Source organism: Somniosus microcephalus, chromosome 3, assembly GCF_052327205.1.
Source record: "Somniosus microcephalus isolate GS21.2 chromosome 3, FLI_Smic_1.0, whole genome shotgun sequence".
NCBI lineage: Eukaryota > Metazoa > Chordata > Chondrichthyes > Squaliformes > Somniosidae > Somniosus > Somniosus microcephalus.
The window spans coordinates 67,381,030-67,407,823 of record NC_140989.1 but is presented as its reverse complement, the minus strand read 5'-3'; the positions used below and the strand labels follow the sequence as shown (position 1 = coordinate 67,407,823).

Here is a 26,794-nt window from a genome sequence, read left to right as displayed (position 1 = left end):
AATCTGGGAAAATAATGTCTTATTTTTAAATGGATTAGTAATCTACCTTTTAATCTGTCCTAGATCTCATTGCTAACATTTTCCCGAAGTTGACAGGTATTTCTAATGTTCATTTGTTGACTTCCAACTTGCCATTCTTCCTGTTAGAGTTTATTGAAATAATCATTATGGCTAAAATTGAGGGCTCTGTTTGTTCAGCTATAATCTGAACAGGAAAGGGAGTTGGTAACTGGATTTGTATGTATTTAGATGGCTAAGCATAGATTTTGGCTTGTATCTCCTGCAGAGGATTAAATAACGCCCATAGATTTGGACAAAATAGGGAGGAAATCTGTGCATAGCATGCCCTTCTATATACATGCAATGTGTGCGTAAGTGCAAAGCAAATATTACATTTCATGCATACTGTGAATGACCTGATCCACCAATAGAGGGGAGCTGGTCTCAAACTGGCATAATAATGCCTATCTGAAATATGTATTTCTAAATTTCTTGTATCGAGCCACAAAGTTTAAAAATTGCATCTGGAGTACTTCACGGCAACAGAACATTTTGCAGTATTACAGGTTACAATGGCCCTGCTATTTACTCGGAGTGGGGAACGGGGTTGGGGGGGGATTTTTCGGATGGAAAACCCGCAAGTATGGGTTTCTTGCACGTCCTGCTGAATTTAATGGCAGGGTGTCTGTTATTTTTTCAACATGAAAACTGCCCAGCTGCCAACCACATTGACAGGCTGGCTCTCTCGGGCAGGAAAGCAGCTGGGACGCGGATGTCCGGTAAGTCTAACAGTGCGGGGTGGGGTTGGCGGTGGTGGTGGTTCGGACATTGCGCTGGATGGGGGTGGGTTATGACATCTCGTGGGGTGGATCGGACATAGCGCAGGATATTGGGGTGGTTCAGACATCGCGTGGAATGGGGGTGGAAGGAGGGGAGTTCGGACATCGCGCGGGATGGTTGGGTTCGCACATGATGGTGGAGGGATGTTCGGACATCGCGCAGGATGGTGGGGGGTGTTCGGACATCGCGTGGGATGGTTGGGGGGGTTTTGGACACCGCGCGGGATGGTGGTGGTGGGGGGGGGGTTCGGACACAGTGTGGGCTTGGGGGCGGGGTTCGGACACCGCGCGGGATGGTGGAGGGTTCGGACATTGCGTGGGATGGTGGTGGGGGGAGTTCGGACATTGCGCGGGATGGTGGTGGGGGAGTTCGGACATCGCGCGGGACGGTGGTGGGGGGAGTTCGGACATTGCGCGGGATAGTGGTGGGGGCAGTGGTGGGGGGAGTTCGGACATCGCGCGGGATGGTGGTGGGGGGAGTTCGGACATTGCGCGGGATGGTGGGGTTTGGACACCGCGCGGGATTGTGGGGGGGGTCGGACATCGCGTGGGATGGTTTGGGGGTTCGGACATCGCGCGGGATGGTGGTGGTGGGGTTCGGACACCACGCAGGATGGGGGTTGTGTTGGGACATCGCGCGGGATATGGGGGTGGGGTTCGGACATCGCGCGGGATGGTTTGGGGGTTTGGACACCGCGCGGGATGGGGGGGTGGGTTGGGACATCGCGCGGGATGGTGGTGGGGGGGTTCGGACATCATCGGAGGGGGTGGTTTGGACATCACATGGGTGTGGGTAGGACATCCTGAGGGGTGGGGTGGGGTGGGATCAAACGTGGCACGGGGTGGTGGGGTCCGACATGGTGGGAGTAGGTTGGACGTGGTACTGCGTGTTGGACGTGGTGCGAGTTTGATGGGGGGATTGGACATCGTGGGTGTTGGGATCTGCTGATTGGGGGGGGCTGATTGTGTGGAGGTTAGCTTGCTGGGCCTGGGGGAAACTCATGCTCCTCCTGGACCACAAGCACTTACCGCATGGATCTGGCCCATCTCTCCTCCTTTTACCTTCTGGGATTCCCGAGGCCCGGATGTGAGTTGGGGTTTGGTTTTGAGAATTAAAAATGTTTTACCTACCCACCCACCTGTCCTTGGGAGTTAAAATTCCCCCAATGAGTCAAGAAACTAGTGAATGATCGGATGAAGATTTTTGGATCCTAGCTTGAAATGAATCAAAAATGAAGAGTGAGCTTGATTTATTTTTATGCAACAATATCTATTTAAGTGATGTGACTTGCAGTAATTTTACAAAAGTGAATCTGTAGATATTTAACCCAACTGGCTCAAAAATCAAAATGATTTATGATTTCAGCATATGAAGGATAAAACTCCATGTTGTGAGATTGCGCAAAAACATAAGGGCTGTTCTTAAATAGAGTTATCTGGTATAGGACAATAAACCCTTCACTGGCACCAATCTGTACTTCAGGATTTGTAAAGTGCATCCAGGGTGGCATTAACACAGATTCCTCAATACTGCTATTTTGTGCTATTTATTTTTCTAACTCAAAATGTTGTATTTTCTGGGCAGATCTGTTCTGAACTTAAAAATTTTTTTCAATAAAATTATAACAGTCATCACTTTTCAAAGTGGAAGGTAAACTGAGAACTTAAAACTACCATGAGCTTCTGCAGGATTGATATTGTACAATGAAAGGAGTAAGTAGCATTAGAAATGATGTCAAATATTTTTTCTGCTCATTTAAGTGAGATGTTACTGCTGGGGAATGGAATTTTCTTATTTTAGGCTCACCAGTGACTTTTTTTTCCTGTATACAATATACTGAACTCAAAGCTCTCTACGCTGACCCAGCTTCATAAATTGATACCATTTCCCATCCTCGTGTCCTCGCTGGTTGATGGCACACACTCCTTTTGAGCCGGAAGGCCATGGGTTGAAGCCCCAGTCCAGAACTTCAACGCATAATTTAATATTACAATACTGAGTGAGCTTGCTTTGGTCTAGTTTAAGTCCTTCATATGAGGCCCCATCTATCTGTTTGGGTGGATATTAAGGATAAACGGCATTATTCAGAGAAGAGCAGGGAGTTCTCTTAATTTCTTAGCCAACCTTTATGACCACCACCCAAAAACAGACTAACTGGCCATTATCTGAAATAAAAACTGAAAATGCTGGAAATACTCAGCAGGTCAGGCAGCATCTGTGGAGAGAGAAACAGAGTTAACATTTCAGGTCGATGACCTTTCGTCTGATGAAGGGTCATCAACCTGAAACGTTAACTCTGTTTCTCTCTCCACAGATGCTGCCTGACCTGCTGAGTATTTCCAGCATTTTCAGTTTTTATTTCAGATTTCCAGCATCTGCAGTATTTTGCTTTTGTATTACTGGCCATCATCTTGTTGTTTTGTGGTATTTTGCTGTGTGCAATTTGGTTGCTGTGTTGGTTTACAAAACAATCACTGCACTTCAAAGTAATTCATTGTATGTGGTGTGCTTTAAGACATTTCTGAGAGACATGATGAGGCACTATAAGTGCAAGTTTTTCTCCGACTGCGATTAAAAAAGGTTTGTCTTAAAGTGAGTATGGAGTGGTGGTGAGAGCCCACAGTCAGTAGGAACTAGATTGAGACTGCTCTAGCTCAGTTCACTTAGGGTACTAGTCTGAGACCAATAGCTGGAGAGTTTGACATCCAGCTGACAGACCCCCAGTTATTTTACTGGTTGCATGTTGCTGTATTGTGTTCACAAGCAAAGAACCAGTTTATCCACTCCAACCCCAGCCAGTCTATAATGTTCGGAGAGAACAGGCAGGACTAGCATTTCTTTCCGAACAGACTGAAATATAAATTTCCCGGGTGGCACAGTGCAATTTGTTAAGTTGTACTTCACCCGGTGCGAACATAAAAGTAAGGCAATCTATTTGAGGTGGCTCCGGTGCTCAGATTCATATTACCAGTTATGACTGCCAGTTATAATGCAGCATTTGCATTGATGCACACTTGAAACTGCTGCACTTCAATGTGAAAGTGGAATTTGTAAGTACCCTTGCAGCCAGCAGAAAGAGGAAATTTCCATCCCTTGGGTTGGATTCTAACCAAGGCCCTAGAAGTGAAAGAGCTGTGTATTAATACACTGAATCACCCTGTTCTGCAATATGTTTGTTTTTAACAGTGATTCCAGTCTTCTGTAGAAGATCAAATATAGGTGGCCCTTGCACTGTACTCTGCTGTATGGCTGGCTTCATGATGAGTTTCAGCAGTTTATCTGCACCATGATAAAATGAAGACCAGTGCGCGTTTTTAATGTACACTTCTAACACTTAATATTTTTAATTTTAATAGCTCTTTCGAGAAGTAAGAATTATGAAGATTTTGAATCATCCCAATATAGGTAAGATTGTACTTTAACTCTATTCAAATATGTGTTAAATACAGATGATTTAGCTTTAAATAGTCAGTACTTTAAAATGCATTTTACTTAAACTGGGTTCGCTCATGAGAGATTCTTTTCTTTCTAACTTTCTGTTGACAATTGTTTATTGTGTAAAAAGTAGCAAACATTTGAAACAGGTGCTGTCTATGCTACACTTAATTATTGTTTTGCTTTTCAACATTTTTATTCCTTTTCCAATTTCTACACCTCCTGAAGCCAGTGCCTCATGTTGGAATACAGTTCCATGGGCAGTGGCAATTCTTCATTTGTGAGCCTAGGCAGTGGGTGTCAGTATTATATTTGACTGTTGGGGAGCCGGGGGGGGGGGGGGGTGTGTGGTGTAATGCAGCTAAGGCATTTGTCCTTAGCTGAAGTCTTAAATGCATCTTTTCCAGCGGGGTCCCTGAAGAGTGATCAGGACTGGTTGAAATTTGTCTTTTTTAACCCCTCTCTAGCCCAGGGATGCTGAGGCCTATTATCAACACCCTAGCTGAAAACGGCTAACTCAGCACAGACCAGTAATTGAACTTGAGATCCTCCTGGTCTGTATAGCTCAGTATTGTGCCACTTTCATCTTGGCGCACCAGTGAGGTGCGAGCATTGGTAGCTCTATCTGAGTAAGTGCTACAACCACAAGGACAGTAATGCCAACTCTCACGATTTAATCACGAGACACGCGATTTTTAATGGAATTCCCCCCCAACTCGCAATCATGTGATTTAACTCAAAACTCAAGTTGAACTGTTGATTAATTTCAAATTAAAACTTCTGTAGAGACAAAAAAAACGAAAACTGCCTGCATGCCCCACGCACCTAGTCTTTGTATAATGTTCCAATTCCGAAAGGGGATGGGCTCCTGTTACCTGGACACGATTGATTGGCAGGCACGTTTCGATGGAACCTTCGCAAAGCAGAAAGGAGGCGTGGCCATGCCAGTAAGACACTGACTGACCCTACAGGATGATCTAGTGGGGGGAGGGGGCTGGTTGAGGAGTTTTGATCTTTCTTACATGATAGCAAATTTTCAATGCAGGTTAAGTATGTGGCATGTAAGATGGGTATCAAAGCAGTTCTTTATGGTTCAAAACTATGAGGGGTGCAACAGAAGGCTTCCTTTTAATCCATGTGTGAAATCCAGAAACTAAGCTGAGGGGAGTTGCAGCAAAAAGGGGAACCAGTTTATGAAGGTAGATATAAGAAATATGAACACTAAATCCTGCACAGTATATAAGAAATATTGTATTTTAAAATTCTAATGTGGAATCTTATCAGTTCAAAGGCATCAGACATTAATTTTCTTAAGTTGTCTTCACTTTATTCTGGCTAAAATTGCACATATGTTGAGCTGGTTTTTCAAGGTGGGTCGAGAAGCAAGAGGTGGAGGGGTTTAGAGAAGGAATTCCAGAGAGAAAGATGTGGTCGATAAAGGTTCTGCCACCAATGGTGAGGTGAAGGGACTGGGAACGCACAAAATCGCAGCGACAAAAGGCTGAAGAATGAAGGAGTGGGTATAAAACTGGAGGAGGTTGCAGAAAGTCGGGTCGAGGCCATGAAGGGATTTGAAGATACCGACAAAGATTCTAAATTTGAAGTGTGTTGGGGACACGCAGCCAAAGTTAGTTTGTGAAAATGGGGATAATGAATGAACAGGACTGAGTGTAGAAAAGGATAAGAGTGGCTAAGTTTTGGACAAATCAGAAATTATGGAGGTTGGAGTGTCAGAGCCAGAAAGAGGACATTGGAGAAAAATATTCTGTTGGTGACAAAAGCATGGATAAAGGGTTTCAGCAGTGCAGGAGTTGAGGTAGGAGCAGAAACAGGCAGTGTTTCAGAGATGGAAACAAGAAGTTGTGATGGGTAGGATGTGGTGTTTAGAGCTCCGCTCTGGATCAAACAGAGTCAAAGGTCTCGCACTCTCTGGTTCAGCCTGAATGAATGACTGGGGAGGAGTATGGAATCGGTGACGAGGAGCAGAGTTTATCGTGGTGGCCAAAAACAACAATAAAACTTGTTACTTCGAGACTATCTCAGACACAGCACGTTTAATAGAGTAGGTTTTGGTTTTGGTTCACAGGAGAATTTAGGCTTGATTTAACATCAGGCATCAAACAGGCGGGCAGTGGGCTGAATGCGCACCTCTTCCTGCTGGCAGGTGGCCAAAGCCATAAATATATCTGCTTAATTGTATAACTAATTTATATTTGTCATCGTAACCTTAAACTGAGATGCATGGCAGCGTAGTAATAACGGGTCAGATTTTTAAAAAGTTTATTGTAAAGCATTTTCAGATGCAATAACATCATTTTGGAAAGAGCTGTGACCTGTTGGAGCTTAAATAAAGCCACTAATGAGGTTCATAAATGCACTGTCAATCTATATTGTTTTATTTTTGAAAAAAATAGCAACTCCTGATTTCTTAGCAAATCTCATGATTTTTAAGAGTTTCTCATGATTTATGAGATGGTGGGGTTGGCATTGCTGCAATGGATACAAAGTGTGACTTATTTCCCAGTAAAGTATCATAGAATGGCTCATCTGAAATGGCTCACTGAGGACAATTCACACCTAATTAGGATGAGGCCTTTCCATTAGCATTTGTATACATGGTTTGGTGCAGTATTTGGTTTGGGGAAATAAAGATGACAAATCTTTGTAGTGTCATGTGTGATTTATCTTCCTTTTATATAATTGGCTAGTTGGAACTGTTCTATGTTTCTCTGATGAGTTTCAAAAGCTATATCTTTAATTAGTTTATGTTCTTTTTCTGTTTTTCCCACTGTATCAGCACTGTCTACTTTTGTAATGCTTTTGTACACAGCTGTTACTTAAATCAACTCTTGCGCCACTAAGGCTTAATTTTGTAAGAAATTAACTCCCATTTAAAAAAAAAAATTAAAGATGTATTTATATATTTTGTGTAGTTGCAATTTGGTTAACCAGAGAAAATGATTTGATTGGAAAACGAATGTACAGTAGTAAAGCTCATTTTTATTATGAGTGTTAAACCATTCTGCCCCAAGACACACTATGGAACTAATTTTTATGAATATGTACTAGACATTGTCATAGCTTCTTTACTAAATGCATATTTAATTGAGAGTAAAATTTAGAGAATATTCCTAGGTAGTCTAAGTCTGGGATTTTTGTAGTCAACACCCTACTTATCACAGGCAGAAATAAGTGAGCTATTTAGTTACAAAGAGTTCTTTTAATCTGCCAGGCAAGAAACCATCAGAAGCAGAGCAAATTGATGCTACACAGTCTACAACCTTGCATTTTAGTGGAAGACGCAAAAAGCAGCAGCTGAAACTGGATTATCCACATGTTAAAAGGGAATCTTCAGATAGGAGAGTCGAGGTATACTGACTGACTCAACAATCTTCATTCAATAGCTAGGCAAGAGGTTCAACTATACCTGCGGCAATCAGTAGAATAAGAGGTGTAATTTAACTGCGGGTTTGGGAATGCCATATCCTTCTCCCAACCCCACCGAGGGACCACCATCTCTGGAAGCTTCCTGTATAGATTTGCTGAGCTTCCAGCAATGCAGTAAAGATGTTATTTCCTAGCAAAAGGTATCCTCAAGATGTAGAGCTCAGCTTTGCTGTTACTATGCTCCCTCCCCCCCCCTCCCACCGGAAAGGCTGTCACCTTTGTGTATCTGACTTTGTTCCTCTTACTTTGAAGCCTCTCAAAGATGACATTTGTTTGGTTTCCTTTCGTGACTGATGATTTTTAAGGTCAAAAATTAAATTTAAATTTGTCTACTGAGGATGTCTTGTTTTTAAATTCTCCATTGTTATCCTATATAGCAAGGTTTTCTTTGTGTAGAATCCCCCTCGAGTGATGCCATGAATGGGAATTGTGGGCTGCACGATTTGTGTTTGCTGATGAGGGCAATATATGCACTTACCTTGCACTCATATTTGGGCACAGGGAGCATACACAAAAGCATTTTTCTTTTTTTTTCACCTTAAATTGTGTCTGTAAATTTTTGGATTGGACTTTGATAACTATCCATTGTAATAGTCCACTGTAATCCACGGTGATTTGTGTGAAGGAAATGGAGCGGAATAAATAAGCTTCATTAAACTATTTTCTTTATCAAGAATTTTCATCATTAACACATATAAACAACATTGCCCAGCGTTTACCTTCTCTTGCCAACTCAACACCTAGTTTTGGATGGACATACCAGTGGAGATTTAGTGAAGGGCTGTACATGTGATGTCATGTGAAGCAACATGACATTGATGAACAATTTTTTTAAGGTCAATTAGAAGTAACTTTATCTGTTTAGAGGAAAATGTACACGTGTGAATGGGGGCAGGATCAGTCTCAATTGTGATAATTAGCTTGCCACACCCATTAGACTGGTGAATAAAGGATAGCCAATTGGTGAGGTACTTGAGGACAGCTGGCACCTGTGGAACTATAGCCACAGGTCTGTCCGCAAAATCGGCACCTTCAGCTGGCGAGGAGAGGGGATGTGGGGGGGAATGTACCTATTTGAGAAAAGTACACTGAAATTGGATGGTTTCAAAATAATATTTAATAACTCTAGTACCAACAGTTTTTAAGATTAAATTTTGGAGTACAAACCATTGGTTTGGCACGTTGTATAAAGCTGCGTTGTGCAAGATAAATCTGATCTCATGGACCTGCAGGCAAATAATGAAGCATATTTAGCTTCAAGAATGAAATCTATAGTGACATCCCAGCCCACTGAAATTTCATTTGTAATAAACTCTGGGTCAGAGCGACACTGACAGAGTCGTGAAGATCAGGCCACAGACTCATCATCTTATTGGAGCTATGATGGTGTGGGGCACTGAATTGTAAGGTCATTGTGAAATCCAACAATAAAACAGGAGATGTGGGGGAAAATTTAAAACAAGATTCTGAAGCACTGTTCAAACTCTTAGAGGATTAATTTCCCGATTGGAATAACAACTTGAATATGAAAGCTTTAATATATAGGGAGAAAATTGCCATGATCGCTTTGTGGAGTGAATGAGTGAATTATAATGTTGCTGCTAACAGTGACCAGAGTAATTTATTCACCAGTCTTTTTACTATTTCAATAATTATTTCAATAATATTTATTATTTATAAGAAATCTTTTCCCCTTCTCTCTTCTAGTTAAGTTATTTGAAGTAATTGAAACTGAGAAGACACTGTATTTAATTATGGAGTATGCAAGTGGGGGTAAGTTAAGGCTTTGACTTACTTATTATTGATGCACAGCATGTGGTTTCTGCAGGGGGAAAAACTCACTGAAATAATAATTGTGCTGACAGTTGCAGGATTGACCTCTCAAAGTAGTTGTCCTGTTCTTTCAAAATGCAAAATAATTGTTTTTTCAACGTTGTGGTATTTGTCTCTCCCCATCTTTTTCCCTTTTTAAAAAAAAAAATTACGTTTTTAACATACTATCCCATCCACTTCCTGCCAGTCCCATGTTCCTGTATCGTCTGGTACAACGACTGTTGTTTAGGGCAGTCAAATGTACAGTTTGGTACCAGGGAAAATAGGCAATCCTTTAGGATGATGAAAACCTGTCGTTGCAGCTCTGTGTTAAAGCTATTGTAAAATGACGAGCTTAGTAAATTGGTAGTTAAATGGCTTATTTTGCTATTGTATTTTTGTTAACACTAGAATATTGCTTTTTAACCACCGTTAATGTTCCCTGTGCAGGTTAGCTCATTTTAATGTTTAGTGTACTTTTTTCTACATGTGCATTTTCTGTTGAGCTCAGAGTTGAAAGTGGTATTATTTATTTAGAATCATAGTCCACAGCACATGATAACTAAAAGATGACAAACTGGGTTATACCAAATTACAAATACTTATCTATCAGTGTGGTTATATATAGTTTTTGCCCCTATTGAATAAAGGAATTTGTATCCAGTACTATAACTTCTTTATCTACAATTCTCTACATTGTTCCAGCAATCTTCTTTTAAACTCTGCCCCAGAAAATTGTAGGGTAGCATCATGTTAAATAGTGTGACAATAGAGCTTCTAATGCCAGTAGAATGTCTAGTGCATCTAATTTCATCTAAAAATACTACAGGAAAACAGTTTTGGAGTGCAGTAATGTTACAAAAGGATACATCAGACTGGTCACAATATGTGTTATGTTTTTCAAGCTTTGTCCCACTTAAAAATAAGTCTGACACATTCTACTGTAGCTGTGAAGCTCTGGATCACGGAGTTCTCATAATCGCTATCCATTCAGCTTTGTGATTGATCAGGAAGGCACACCGTTCAAACAGGGAAGCTGGTAGTGGTCCTTTTCCTCGAGTTGAATTAGTCCCTTCCAATTTTAATTGTTGCATAAGGATAAACTCCCAATTTATTCAAGGGATCCTGGATGATAAACTGCAGTTTACTTAGAGGTGCTGTCTTCATGAAATGAGTGGTAAATAATTGTTTGTTTCTAAGAGTGGGAGGAGCTGTGCATTATTTTGATCTTGATGATCACTCATAGCAATACAGTTGTACAGTTCGTTGCGACTGATGACTTAACCAAACCAATAAAAGGCTTTAAAAAAAAATCTGAAATTGGTTGTCCTTTTAAATCAATGCAAAAATTACAAAAAAAACAATTTTCCTCCCATTCAGACTTGTCCTGTAAATTGTTTATTATACTACCACTTGCCATTAAATTTATTTTTTATTTTGGGGGAATTATTTAATTTTAACCTGTAGCATTATTTTACTGTAGTGCTGCTAGCTATTGGTTATAAATTGCTTACAGCCGTAGTAACTGAGTGGTCCACAAACTCCACGTGCTGCTTATTGTTTCTGAATCATTCATTTATAATTCTAATCTAAAGATTTGTGTTCGTTACCTTGTACTCCATTCTCAGCTTTGTCTGTAGATTTGGTACCATAATTAGTACAGTACCTGCTATTGCATTATACAGTAGCTGTTCTTTCTGTTGAGTATCTCCAGTGTACTTGTAAGTTATGTTTTTTTCACACTTTTTAAAGTACAGGGATGAGACCGTGCTTCCTTTATAACTGTGATCATTATATTAATGTATACATAGAGTCCAGAAAATATGGACTGTGGCAACACAACAAAAGACTTCGATTTTCAAAGTTCATTTGAAAAGAGCTCCGAAAAGTGGACTTGTTTAGGAAGAATTGTAATATTAGACTGCACATTTGGTAAATATGCTTCTTTTTTACCTCCTCACAATGCAGGAGAAGTTTTTGATTACTTAGTTGCACATGGAAGAATGAAAGAAAAAGAAGCAAGGGCAAAGTTTAGACAGGTGAGTTGAGCATAATTATGTAAGAATTTAACTTTAGTTCCTCATGATATTCATTATCGATTATTATAGATTTGTTTCTATGTAAATGCAAACCTAAATCAATAAGTTTTGTTTCTGTAGGGAAATGCCTATGATGGCCTGTGTTTTTATCTTTACAGCCTTTTCTTTCATCTTTTCCATTCCATTACCCTGCTAAGTAACCTTATTGTGTGAGCCTGCGCAGGGACATCACAGCCATGCCTGATTCTGATTCTGTCTTTATTTGATGTTCACACAAGCATACTTTCCAGAAGGGTGACTGGTTAGCGATTAGAAACAGGAACTCTGACCAACTTCTTTCCTCCTTAGCCCTAGGATGCCCCACCAGCTGTCCTGGCTGAGATAAGCAAATTGAGCACAGATTGAGGATCGAACTTGGGATTTTCCTGGTCTATATGACTCACCCTCAAGCCCTCTGTCCTTGCCAACAACCATTCCATCTCCAACCTCCCTTTACGATCCAAAGTTCTTACACATGTTGCCACCTCCCAAATCTCTGGCTATCTTCCTGCAACTCCATGTTTAAATGTCTCCAATCAGGTTTCCATCCCTACCCACAGCACTGCAATAACCCTAACCAAAGTCACAAATTACATCCTTTGTGACTGTGATGCATTATCCCTCCTCGTCCTACTCTCTGCAGCCTTCGACACAGTGGACCACACCACCCCCCTCCACTGCCTTTCCTCCATTGTCCTTGCTTGGTTCTGTGCTTAGTTATCCAATTGTAGCCAAAGCATCTCCACCAATGGTATCTTTTCCCGTTCCCACATTATACTCTAGATTCCCCAAGGATCTGTCTTTGGTCCCCATCTCTTCTACATGCTACACCTTGGAGACATCATCCACAGACATTTAGTCCGCTTCCACATTTACATAACGACACCCAGCTCTATCTCTCTCAACCCCTCCACTGTGTTGTTGGACTGTTTGTCTGCTATCCAGTCTTTGATGAGCATCAATTTCCTCCAGTTAAACATTGGGAAGACTGAAGTCATCGGGGTCGATTTTAACTCCGGTGCAGGGAATTGTCGGGTTCCCCGAATTTGGTGTTTCCCACACGAATCTAAATGGGTGTGAGAGATTGATGCAATTTTAACTTAATTGGCCAATTGATTTCCAACGTGTGGGAACCCTTGGCAAATGAGTATTTCCAGTCAGAAAGTCGCATAATATGACGTCATTATTGCTGCTGCATTTAGGGTCTGCAACAAGCCTTGCTTCTTCTACAGGCTGCCAACCTTTTGGCATTTGCTGATACACTGAGCTGGAAGCAGAATGGCAAGAGAAAGACTGAGCTCTGCACCCCGTTTTGACGACGTTGCCCTGCAGGCTTCAGTGGAGGGAGCAAGAGCTCACAAGGAGGTGCTCTTCCCTTCATCAGGGAGGAAGATGCCTCCCCAGCAGACAAAGGCTGCGTGGCTGCAAGTGGCAGAGGAGGTCAACTCCTTATCGGCTACCCGCAGAACCTGGATACAGTGTAGGAAGAGATTTCATGACCTTCACACTGGAAAAGTGAGTATGAAGTTCCCATCACTCTCAATCTGGTCTCCATTGCCTCTCCTCACCAGCACTCAGCTTTAGCAATCTCTTCCTCCACACCCCACTTGACACTGACATCCATGCACCCTTACCCATTCCCCCTCTCTCTATGCTCACATTCACCTAACTATTCGACTATGCAGCCCTCACACTCCCTATCACTCTGATGCTATGAAAACAACTGACAACACAGAGGGAGGGCCCTTGGTCTTGCCACCTCACTCCATCTTTGTCTCCTTCTAAGCATCTATGCTATGGATTCTCTACACTCACTCCTTCATTCTCACTCAAACTCCACTTGTCTCCCTCATTGCAGGAAAAGAGAGCTCAAAATAAGAGGGAAAGAGCGAGGACAGGAGGGCGGCCACCATCAGTAGCCCAGCTCACCCCCTGGGAGGAGGTGGTCCTGGAGATCGTAGGACTGGAGGACGATGCACAAGTGGGGGATGGACAGACGGGTGCATCACAGCAAGCTGGTGACAGAATAGTTTTCCATCTCTCTCATTGACATTGCATGAGTCGCTGATAATTCTGAAGCTATAACAGATGGACCTATGATCATCTGCAATATGCAATGTGCATGTAACCTTGACCTCACATCTCTAACTCTTTCCTTTACTCCCCCATAGGACCATCGAGAGCCCCCGTCCCCACTGTCCAGGAGGAAGAGCCTGAGCTTCCAGACTCCTCAGAGGAAGCTGCAACCCCTAAGGGCGCAGCGTCAACAGAATTCAGCACACCCAGCACCAGCGCAGACACTCACACCTCGGTGGGACCTTCGGGACAAAGAGTAGTATTGTCACCTGGTGTATCACAGCTCACAAGTGAGCATCAGCAGATTGTGGAGACAGGGACAGCAGTGGAGAGTGCTAGTCGGAGGGCGCAGGACTCTGCCAGCTCGGCTCAGCTGCATGTCGACCCTCTGCCTCTGGGTCCATCCATAAGATCAGCGGGGCTGGAACTCCAGGAACAGATGCAGGAGTTTCTGGCAGGTTTTGTCTCCAGGGTCGATGTGAGTGTGGAGCGAACATGAGCAGAGCCTTTGTAGAGTGATTGGCGCATGAACGCATCACCATGGAAAGGATGGCAACCTTCCATGGAGGAGATAAGTCACCAGGGTATGGAAAACATGGTGAATGTTCATAATAGAATGACATCTCTTGAGGAGCGATGGGCATCTATTGAACAGAGAAACCAGACCTTCATGGAAGTCCTTCTGAGTAGGACTGCCAGTGCAGATACGGGTCCCCATGGCCCCCTGATGTGCAGCAAGGTGCTCTCAAGCCACTTCCAAGCGCTGGCCCCTTCTGGTCTGTGCAGCTTCAGGTGGGTGAGCAGCAGCCTGGCGCTCCTGTTGCTGCTGCTGCTGTTCCTGGTTCTGCTGGTGCCGCGGCTGGTGTTCGAGCTCATTAATGCCCAGAAGGGAAGAAAATAAATGGCTCCCATGCTTCTGGAATATGCCTCCGTTGAGGAAGCGCCGAGTGACGGTGGCGAGCGGGGTTTCCCAGGAGGTCACGCTGGAGATGTGTGTGAGGCTCCAACCTTCCACAGGTGTGGTTAAGCCTGGTAAAAGTTGCCCCAGGCCTGAAACAACAAAGTCCTGCCACCTGCAAATGATGACTGATCAAATCTCTTCAATGGTTGACCTGCAGCTGATAGTTGGCAAGCCAATAGTGCTCTCACCAGGTTTCACAGGCGTGATCCCCACCAGGCGTGTTTTACGTGGGAAAAGGGTTAAAAATGCAAGGGCCTGTTGAAATGGGATTATAAAGGCCAATTATTGCTGATTAAGGGCCTTAAGACCAGTCCTGCCTGTTGGGCTGAGTTAAAATCGACCCCATCATCTTTGGCCCCAGCCATAAACTTCATGTCACCTTGTCACTGATGAGTTTTATGTAGGACACTGAATACAACAATAATTTGCATTTGTATACAAAAGATAATGATGAATTAGTACAAGAAAATGATTAAGCAACAACTGGACGACTGCTTTGGATATTGAAGCATTGGAAAAGGTGCAACACAGATTCACTACCAAGGGTGAGATCGTATAGTCATGATAAACTTGAAAAATTATGGCATGTTCGCTGAAACGAAAAAGATTAAGGGATAAGAACATAAGGACATAAGAAATAGGAGCAGGAGTAGGCCAATCGGCCCCTCTAGCCTGCTCCACCATTCAATAAGATCATGGCTGATCTGATCCTAACCTCAAATCTTCTATCACTCTGCATCCACCCGAACCCATGTGATCTCCCAGGAGAGGTGAAAAACCAGATAAAAGACCCCATGGCCAATTTGGGAAATTCCTCTCCGACCCATCTAGGTGATCGAAATTCTTCCAGGAGATCACTCTGTCCCTATATTTTCTACAGTACTTACCTTCTGTAAAGGCGATCTCCGCCCCAGCCAGGAACAGGAATAAAACCATCTCCTGAAATCTAACACAGAATTTGAACACAGTAGGAGCAGAACCAGGCTACATGGCCCCTGGGCCCACTCCACTACCCACAGGGCCATGACCATTCCGAACCTAGACTCGTGTCCAATTTCCTGCCCGCTCCCCGTAACACTTAATTCCCTTTACCTCTAGGAAACTATCTATTTCTGTTTTAAATTTATTTAATGATGTAGCTTCCACAGCTTTCTGGGGCAGCAAATTCCACAAACCTACCACCCTCTGAGTGAAGAAGTTTCTCCTCATCTCAGTTTTGAAAGAGCAGCCCCTTATTTTAAGATTATGCCCCCCTAGTTCTAGTTTCACCCTTTATTGGGAACATCCTCACCGCATCCACCCGATCAAGCCCCTTCACAATCTTATATGTTTCAATAAGATCGCCTCTCATTCTTCTGAACTCCAATGAGTAGAGTCCCAATCTACTCAACCTCCTCATATGACCACCCCCTCATCCCCGGGATTAACCGAGTGAACCTTTTTTGTACTGACTCGAGAGCAAGTATGTCTTCTTAAGTATGGACACCAAAACTGTATGCAGTATTCCAGGTGCGGTCTCACCAATACCTTGTACAACTGCAGCAATACCTCCCTGTTTTTATATTCCATCCCCCTAGCAATAAAAGCCAACATTCCATTGGCCTTCTTGATCACTTGCTGCACCTGCATATTAACTTTTTGAGTTTCGTGCACCAGGACCCCCAGATCCCTTTGTACTACAGTACTTTCCAGTTTCTTGCCATTAAGATAATAACTTGCTCTATTTTTCCTGCCAAAGTGCATAACCTCACACTTTCCAGTATTGTATTCCATCTGCCAAATCTCTGCCCACTTACTTAGCCTGTCTATGTCCCTTTGCAGGTTTTTTATGTCCTCCTCACTCACTACTTTCCGTCCCATCTTTGTATCATCTGCAAACTTTGATATGTTACACTTGGTCCCCTCCTCCAAATCGTTAATATAGATTGTAAAGAGTTGGGGACCCAGCACTGACCCCTGCGGAACACCACTAGTTACTGGTTGCCAATCTGAGAACGAACCATTTATCCCAACTCTCTGCTTTCTGTTAGAGAGCCAATCCTCCACCCACGCCAGAATATTACCCCCAATCCCGTGATTTTTTATCTTGAGCAATAATCTTTTGTGTGGCACCTTGTCAAATGCCTTTTGGAAGTCTAAATACACTACGTCCACTGGTTCCCCTTTATCCACCCTGTATGTTACTTCCTCAAAAAACTCAAGCAAATTTGTCAAACATGACTTCCCCTTCATGAAACCATGCTGAGTTTGTCCTATTAAATTATGTTTATCCAAATGTCCCATTACTGTCTCCTTAATAACATTTTACCAACCACAGATGTTAGGCTAACAGGTCTATAGTTTCCAGCCTTCTGCCTACTACCCTTTTTAAATAAGGGTGTTACATTAGCAGTTTTCCAATCTGCCGGGACCTTTGCTGAGTCCAGGGAGTTTTGGAAAATTATTACCAATGCATCCACAATCCCTACCGCCACTTCCCTCAAGACCCTAGGATGCAAGCCATCAGGTCCAGGGGCTTTATCCGCCTTGAGTCCCATTATTTTACCAAGTACCACTTCCTTAGTGATTTTAATCGTATTTAGTTCCCCCCCCCCCCCCCCCCCCCCAGAGCCCCCTGTTTGTCCAGTGTTGGGATATTCTTAGTGTCCTCTACTGTAAAGACTGATACAAAATAATTGTTCAGTGTTTTTGCCATCTCCATGTTTCCCACCATTAATTTCCCGGTCTCATCCTCTAAGGGACCAACATTTACTTTAGCCACCCTTTTTCTTTTTATATAACTATAGAAACTTTTGCTGTCTGTTTTTATATTTTTTGCTAATTTACTTTCATAATCTATCTTCCCTTTCTTAATCAATCTTTTAGTTATTTTTTGCTGTCTTTTAAAGACTTCCCAATCTTCCATCCTCCCACTAGATTTGGCTACCTTATATGCCCTTGTTTTTAGTCGGATACTATCCTTAATTACTTTACTTAGCCACGGATGGCTATCTTTTCTTTTACACCCTTTTTTCCTCAGTGAAATATATATTTTTTGGAAGTTGTAAAATAACTCCTTAAATGTACACCACTGATCATGTACCGTCTTACCCTTTAATCTATTTTCCCAGTCCACTCTAATCAATTCCGCTCTCATACCTTCATAGTCTCCTTTATTGAAGCTCAGCACGCTTGTTTGAGATCCAACCTTCTCGCCCTGTAATTGAATATGGAATTCAACCATGTTATGGTCACTCATTCCAAGGGGATCCTTTACTAGGACATTTTTAATTAATCCTGTCTCATTACACAGGACTAAATGTAAGGTTGCTTGACCCCTGGTCGGCTCAGTTACATACTGCTCAAGAAACCCATCCCTAATACACTCAATGAACTCATCCTCAAGGCTGCTCTGCCCAATTTGATTTGTCCAGTTAATATGATAATTAAAATCCCCCATAATTATAGCTGTTCCCTTATTACAAGCCTCAACTATTTCCTGATTAATACTCCGTCCAACAGAGTTGCAACTGTTCGGAGGCCTATAGACTACACCCACTAGTGTTTTTTTTCCCTTATTATTCCTTATCTCCACCCAAACTGTTTCACTATCCTGCTCCTTTGACCCAATATCATTTCTCTGTATTATAGTGATTCCTTCCTTTATTAACATAGCCACCCCACCACCTCTCCCTTCCTGCCTGTCCTTCCTGATCGTTAAATAACCTGGTATGTTTAATTCCCAGTCGTGGTCACCCTGCAGCCATGTTTCTGTAATGGCCACAAGATCATACCCATATGTCGTTATTTGTGCCGTTAACTCATTCATTTTGTTACGAATGCTACGTGCATTCAGATAAAGAACTTTCAAATATGTTTTGTAACACTTAGTTCCTGTTTTTTCCCTTTTTAGTACTTTACTTTTTACTCCATACCTTCTGTCCCTTCCTGACATGTTCTGTTTTTGAATTCCCCCACTGCTACCTAAGTCTATGACCTTCTCTGTTGTCATTTCTATTATTTGCTCTCTAGAAACCTCCCCCCCACTAATTACTTTAAAGCCCTCTCTACAGCCCCAGTTATATGATTCGCCAGGACTCTAGTCCCAGCACTGGCCAAGTGGAGTCCGTCCCAACGGAACAGCTCCCTCCTGTCCCAGTACTGGTGCCAGTGTCCCAAGAAGCAAAACCCATTTCACAGAAATCACAGAAACCCCACAGTGCAGATAGAGGCCATGTCGGCCCATCGAGCCTGCACCGACACATATCCCACCCGATCCCCGTAACCCCTACACCAACACATATCCCACTGTATCCCCGTAACCCCACGTATTTAATCCCCCCACACCAGTCTTTGAGCCACGCATTTAACTCTTTAATTTTATTTATCCCAGCCAAATTCGCTTGTGGCTCAGGTAATAACCCAGAGATTATTACCCTTGAGGTTCTGTTTTTTAATTTGACCCCCAGCTGCTCATACTCCTTTAACAGAACCGTCTTCCTTGTCCTATCTATGTCGTTGGTACCAACATGGACCACAACAACTGGATCCTCCCCCTCCCACTCCAAGTTTCTTTCCAGCCCAGAAGAGATGTCCTTAACCCTGGCACCGGGCAGGCAACACAGCCTTCGGGACTCCCGCTCTTGACTGCAGAGAACCCTATCTATCCCCCTAATGATACTATCCCCTACCACTACAACATTTCTTTTTACTCCCTCCATTTGAATGGCCCCCTGTACCACGGCGCTGTGGCCAGGTTGCTCATCCTCCCTGCAGTCCCCGCTCCCGCCCTCACAGGGAGTAAGAACCTTGATTCTGCTGGACAAGAGCAAGGGCTGCGTCTCCTTCAACACTACATCCTGGATCCCTGTACCTTCCTCACTCGTAGTCACACCGTCCTGTCCCTGACCACGGACTACATCTGCAGTAATTAACTTCATAGGTGTGACCACCTCCTGAAATATAGAATCCAGGAACTTCTCCCCCTCCCTGATGTGTTGCAGTGTCTGAAGCTCGGTCTCAAGCTCCATAACATGGAACTTGAGTTCCTCTAGCAGCAAACACTTGTCGCAGATGTAATCACCGTGAGCCTCAATGGGGTCCACCGGCTCCCACATCTCGCAACAGTAACACATCACCTCCATTCTATATAATTAATTAAATTTCTTATTATTAGTTATGAAGACCCTGCCCGGATATAGATGATAATATCACACCACTATTCAATAGGACTTATCAACTTAAAGGTATAAAAGAGAAGAGAAGGAAGAAAACCAACCAACCAGCTGATCACCAACCTCCTCCTTGAATACTGTCTGTGGGGCCTGTTTGGTTGACTCGTCTCGCTGCTCCGCCTCCGCAGTGCTGTCTAAGCCTGGGAGTGAGGGGAAAAACAGAGCAAAAAACACACCCTCACCTCCCACTTGCTCGAACTCTCCCACTTAGCAAAACTCCAGTAGCACTCAATGCACTAAGCACTCCGTGCACAGCACTAGCCCCGCCCCTTTTATACCCGGATTCTACTTCCGGTTTAAACTGCCTAATAGTTTAATATACCCTTAAAAAAGTTAAACTTACTTCAAATAATTGACTTTTTAACACTAAAATTCACAAAATACTCTTAAATGATTTTTCTCCCACTTACCAAAACTCCAGTAGCACTCAATGCACTAAGCACTGAATTATCTAACAGAATTATTGAAAATTTGCAGAAGTTTAGAGGTAAATAGTGCAAGATCATTTCCAGTGGTCATTGAATCGTTTAGTACTAGAGACATTAAGGAAGAGGTTTGTTATGTAAAGGATTATTAGAATATTGAATGCATTACTATGAGTGGCTATTGAAGCTGAGTCAATCATGACATTTAAAAAAGGATGAAACATTTAGAGGATTGAAAGGTCTGGCGAAAGAGCAGGAAAATGGGATTAGAGTGGATTTTTCTGATACGGAGTTTACATAGACACAGTAGGCCGAATGACAACCTCTTTTGTTTATATTTTTATTGTAAATGCTGTAAATTGTGAATCTACTCAAATTTTATTACCAGAATTGTCAAAGCTTCATTATATTATACGATAGCAAAATACTGCGGATGCTAGAAATCTGAAATAACAACAGGAAACGCTGGAAAAACTCGGCAGGCCAGGCAGCATCGGAGGAGAGAGAAACCCTCGGCCTCTTGCATTGTTCCACGGAAGCTCAGCGTAAGCTCGAGGAACAGCACCTCATCTTTCGATTAGGCATGCTACAGCCCTCTGGACTCAGCATAGAGTTCAACAATTGCAGATCATAACCTCGGCCCCTATCACATATATATTTCTTTTTTTTATCCACACTTTTTTTTCTTCCCTACCTTCAGCTGTCCTTCATTCTGCCAGTGCAATTCACACCCCATCTAGAGCCATCCTTTGTTCCTTAACCTGTCCCATTTCCACCTCCCCTTGCCTTGAATATCTCTTAATGTCTCTTAATCTCTCCTGCTTTCTATCCTATCACTGACTTTCCCTTTTGTTCTTTCATCCCCTCCCCCTTTTCCCAGCCCCCAAACTTGCTTTCCATTTCCTGCTTTTTTTCCAGTTCTGACAAAGTCATCGACCTGAAACGTTAACTCTGTTTCTCTCTCCACCGATGCTGCCTGGCCTTCATTATATTATAATAACAACAGAAAATGCTGGAAAAACTCAGCAGGCCAGGCAACATCCGTGGAGAGAAATTAGAGTCGACGTTTCAGGTCTAACCCTTTTTCAAAACTGGAAAGGAAATGAAATAAATCGAAAGGCAGGGGTGGGAGACAACAAAAGAAGTGAAGAGACATTAAGAGGTATTCAAAACGAGATGAGATGGTGATAGGACTAGTAAAGAGACAAAAGACGGCTCAGATTAGGTGTGAAATGTTCTGGCAGAATGAGAGACAGCTGCCATGTGGGAGAGAGAAATTATATTTGGTTGGGTGAACAGATACTGCAAAGAATAGGGCTGACATTCTAACACAACATCTAAGAGAATAGCAAACTAAATTTGTACATAAAATAACAATTGAGTCTGTGGCAGCACTATCATTTTAGTCAGAAGGTTGTAGGTTCAAACCCTACTGCAGGACATGAGCACATAATCTAGACTGACACTTCCAGTGCATTAGTGAAAATGTACTACATTGTTTTAGGTGCCGCCTTTGAGGCAAGATGTTAAACAAGGCTTTGTCTGCCTTCAGACATAATGGATTTCCTGACACTTTTCTGAAGAAGAGCTGTGAAAGGGGAGGAACATAAAGTAGAGGAATGTAGTGTTCCTTATCAACCTTCATCACTGAAGCCAAAATAGATTAACTGGCCATTCATTTCATGGCTGTTTCTTGCACCTGTACATAAATGTTGTCTTCTTCTTGGGCAGTCCCTCGGAACCGAGGATGACTTGCTTCCACATTAAAAATGAGTTCGCAGGTGACTGATGAGTCCAATGTGGGACCTACAGTCTCTGTCACAGGTGGGGCAGACGGTGGTTGAAGGGGCGGGTGGGTGGGGTGCGCTCCTTGCGCTGCCTGCGCTTCGCTTCCGCTTGCTCCCGGTGAAGAGACTCGAGGTGCTCGGCGCCTTCCCGGATGCTTCTCCTCCACTTTGTGCGGACTTGGGCCAGGGATTTCCAGGTGTGGGTGGGGATGTTGCACTTTTTCAAGGAGGCTTTGAGGGTGTCCTTGAAGCGTTTCCTCTGCCCACCTGGGGCTCTCTTGCCGTGCCGGAGCTCCGAGTAGAGCGCTTGTTTTGGGAGTCTCGTATCAGGCATGCGGACAATGTGACCCGTCCATCGGAGCTGATTGAGCATGGTCAAAGCTTCGATGCGGGGGATGTTGGCCTGAGCAAGAACACTGATGTTGGTGCACCTATCCTGCCAATGGATTTGCAGGATCTTGTGAAGGCAGCGTTGGTGGTACCTCTCCAGTGCTTTGAGGTGCCTGCTGTACATGGTCAATGTCTCTGAGGCATACAGCAGGGCGGGTATCACTGCTGCTCTATAGACCATGTGCTTAGTGCCGGGTTTGAGATCCTGGTCTTCAAACACTCTCTTCCTCAGGCGACCGAAGGCTGCACTGGCACACTGAAGGCGGTGTTGGACTTCGTCGTCGACGTCTGCCCTTGTTGACAGTAGGCTCCCAAGGTATGGAAAGTGGTCCACGTTGTCCAAGGCCCTGTCGTGGATTTTGATAATCCGGGGGCAGTACTGTGTGGCGGGGGCAGGTTGGTAGAGGACCTTTGCATAAATGTGCTGCTGTGTTTGCCTACAAAACAACAGTACAACACTTCAAAAGTAATTGATTGGCTGTGAAGCATTTTGGGACGCTTGAGGACATGAAAGACACCATGTACATGGAAGTCTGTCTTTCTGTGCAGATGCATATTTTGTAATTTATTTGAGGGATCTATTATTGATCAGAATTTTAATTAAGGTTCAGATTAAATATCTGTATTCTCACATAAATGTACTCTGGGACATTGTACACTCTTCAAATTTATATGGAAACAAAAACATATCTTGGGTAGTTTTTGTTTCCAGGAAGTAAAATATCTGTAACCTAATGTCTTGCACATGTAGCAAAATAAACAGCTTAAAAAAAAAAATCAACAGTTAAATAATTACCATGAACGCAAGTGTGCTTAATTTTTGAGATTTTGGCATATATTCAGGACTTGAAACATTAAATTTATTGCTAATATTCAACCAAGCTTAATTTTAATGAGGTAAGAACTGAGGTGTAGTACTTGTTCTGTGTACCTTTGAAATAAGAGAGATCTTTATAAATATCATTTTAATTTTTTTTAAATTCAGCAACTACATTCTTCTACTTCATGTCGCTCCCCTTTCCCAGTCATTCTCTGTGTGTTTTCGTTACCTTGGAGGGTAGACTTTTGTTCGTGCTATGACTCAGTCAGACCTGCGTCACAAATTTTTATATTTAAAATAGCATATTGCTACAGCTTCAACAGAATGACTATACAGCATACATGGTCTGTAAATATTAATGAATTGCTCTGATTTTTGTGTTTCAGATTGTGTCATCCGTACAATACTGTCATCAGAAGCATATTGTACATAGGGATCTTAAGGTACTTGAAAGCACAGGGCATTTTGTCTTTTCCTAAGCTCTGCTTTATACACTTACAGCTGCTGTAGATTGAGGTTTTGAACATTAAACAGTTAAAGGAACTTTGTGGAAATTCACAAAAATAAATATTTGATGTTTCCTTTCTTTAGGCAGAGAATTTGCTTCTTGATGCAGATATGAACATAAAAATTGCGGACTTTGGCTTTAGTAATGAATTTACAATTGGTAACAAATTAGACACATTCTGTGGAAGCCCACCATATGCTGCTCCAGAGCTTTTCCAAGGAAAGAAGTACGATGGCCCTGAGGTGGATGTCTGGAGTCTTGGCGTCATCCTTTACACTCTAGTTAGTGGCTCTCTGCCTTTTGATGGCCAGAATTTAAAGGTAATCTTTTTAAAAATGTTATCCATTGTTTTAGTCTTCACATTACACATGCCATACCCTAGGCAAGAAATAGGTGAGATGTCTTGCTCTCAGGCCTTGGCTTGTGCTGCTCTTTAGTGGCCACTGAGGTGCATGAAAGTCGGATATATTTTTCAGACCCTCAGTTGTATTTTTTGTTGTTTTCCCTTCCTCTTTATATTGGGAGAAATTTCTCTTTCTTCATCCTATCCCCAATGGTCTAGATTAAGAACTAGAAAAGCATAGGACTGCACCACTCTGTGGGTTAATATTAGTACAGAAGGGACTGCCACCTGCTCACTTTCATAGCAAATGTTTTTAAATAGGATTTCAGAAAATATTGCAAAGCAGCACCTTTTTAAAAATATTGATGTCTTGAAGCATCGAATTTCATAGAAAGTTTAACTTGTTGGTGTTGAGTCTGTGTGTTCCAGTTATGTTTAGGATCAATCACTGGACACAGACAACAAGAATAACTTTTAACAGGTCTTTACTATTCGGAGGTCAGAGCTGAACTGCCCAGCAAATCCCTACACAACACTTATATACCGGTGTGGTCACCACCGGTATTACAGTATACAGCAGCCAAGAGAAAGTAGTACATCTCTTAAGGTAGTTCTCTTAAGGTGGAACAGGTTACATACACCACAGTTGGTTTGTTTTTAAGTTATACTGAGACTATCCTCACGTGAGGTAATTTTGCTGACTGGTTTTGGCACCAGTCTTCGTTTTTCAGATACTTGCTGAATAGAATGTCATAAAAGAGAGGCATTGATTGTGGATCCAATAGTACTTACAATTTATTAATTTGTCTTTTTTTAAGCAGGCACCATTGCAGACAGTGCTATTGTAAATCTGGGCATTAGAACCTTTGGACCAGGTCTGCAGTGGCTTACATTGCAACTGAGTTTGTTGTTTTACCCGAGTCACTGGCCTCGATATTAAACCCCCTCCCCCCGTCCAACACAATGGGTGGGAGAGAGTTTCAAAATGTTTAAATGGGGGACACATCATTCCCCACGCCCTGCCGTGTACATGCCCGTTGCTGTTTTTGTGGCGTGCGAGTGTCCCTTGCCATCCATGAGCTTATCATGGATGACTGCATCGACAAGAGGGGCTTGTGGTGGGGCGTTTTGGACCTTCTGGCATCCTGTACAGCTCTTGGTCATCTCTTCGATTTCTCTATCGATTCCCGGCCACCACACAAACGCGCTGGCTAAGTTCTTCATTTTTACCCCTCCCAGATGACCCTCATGAAGCTCATTGAGCACTCTATCCTTCAATTTGGGTGGAATTACTACTCTGGATCCACACATCAAGGTTCCTCGGCACACTGACAACTGTTCTCTTCTCGGCGAGAATGTTGGCAACAGTGGTTCGCCATGTGCTGGCCATCCCTTCACCGTTAAATCATAGACCCTGGAGAGTGTCGGGTCATTTCGTGTTTCCTTTTCTATGTTTGCATTCGTCACAGGTAGACATTCGACTATGGTCGAGTGGAATATCTCCACAGGATCCACTGCAGGTGCTTCTTCCACCATCGGCAACGGTAGGCACGACAATCCATCAGCATTCCCATGCTGTTTAGTTCCTTTGTACTCGATGCCATATTGGTGTGCCTAGGAAAAGGGACCACCTCTGTAGCTGTTGGGTTGTCATTATCGGGACGCCCTTCTTAGGGTTGAAAATGGAGACAAGAGGTTGATGATCAGTTAGTAGAGTAAATTTCTGTCCGTGCAGGTAGTGATTGAACTTCTTCACCCCCCACACCAGGCTGAGGGCCTCTCTGTCAATCTGGGCATAGTTACGCTCTGCTGCAGTTAACGAGCGTGACGCAAAAGCTATCGGCCTCTCTGAACCATCAAGGGATTTATGTGACAGTACCGCTCCAACGCCGTAGGGAGACGCATCACACGCCAGTCTTATCGGTAGTGATGGGTTGTAGTGAGCCAATACTTCTCTTGAAGTGATCAGGCCTTTACACTTCTGAAAGGCCCGCTTACATTCATCGCTCCATTTCCATGCTACTCCAGTTTGTAGCAGGGCGTTCAGTGGGTGCAGAATTGTGGACAAATTCGGCAAAAACTTATGGTAGTAATTCACCAATCCGAGGAATGACCTCAGTTGCGACACATTTTCAGGCGCTGGAGCCTTAACTACCGCTTCAATTTTGTCAGGGGACTTATGTAACCCCTCTTCATCAATCACGTGGCCACAATACGATATTTGTTTCTGAAAAAACTCGCACTTGGGGCGATTGGCTCGTAGCCCATGTTCTCTTAGTCTAGTGAGCACCTGCTCTAGGTTGGCAAGGTGTTCACTGTCATCTTCACCTGTCACTAGGATGTCGTCCAAGTAACTGAGTCCCCGGAATCCCTTGCAGGACTTGTTCCATCGCTCTTTGCCATATAGCCGGAGCTGATGCTACTTCGAATATCAGTCGATTATACTGGTAAAGACCTTTTGTGAGTGTCTCTCGTGAGATATTTCCTAGCGGATTCTTCAACCTCCATCTGCAAATATGCTTGCGCTAGGTCAATTTTTGTAAAACGTTTCCCTCCAGATAGTGAGACGAAAATGTCTTCTATCCTCGAAGAGGATACTGTACTGTGTGAAGGACTGGGTTCACAGCCACCTTGAAGTCCCCACAGATGCGAACCTTCC

General features: G+C 43.1%; 1 protein-coding gene across 8 annotated transcripts in view; it reads left to right on the top strand.

Moving 5' to 3' along the window:
* Positions 1 to 26,794, top strand: part of mark1 (MAP/microtubule affinity-regulating kinase 1) — a 177,356-nt gene that overhangs the window by 108,317 nt on the left and 42,245 nt on the right. For 7 of the 8 annotated variants that reach the window (XM_085980970.1, XM_085980961.1, XM_085980953.1 and 4 more), the window contains exons 4-8: positions 4,197 to 4,245; positions 9,430 to 9,495; positions 11,503 to 11,573; positions 23,671 to 23,727; positions 23,876 to 24,112. In XM_085980970.1, the coding sequence (XP_085837096.1) occupies positions 4,197 to 4,245; positions 9,430 to 9,495; positions 11,503 to 11,573; positions 23,671 to 23,727; positions 23,876 to 24,112 (480 nt within the window). Of the gene's footprint in view, positions 1 to 4,196; positions 4,246 to 7,540; positions 7,645 to 9,429; positions 9,496 to 11,502; positions 11,574 to 23,670; positions 23,728 to 23,875; positions 24,113 to 26,794 lie in introns of those variants that run through there. The other variant, XM_085980985.1, reaches the window with a different exon arrangement.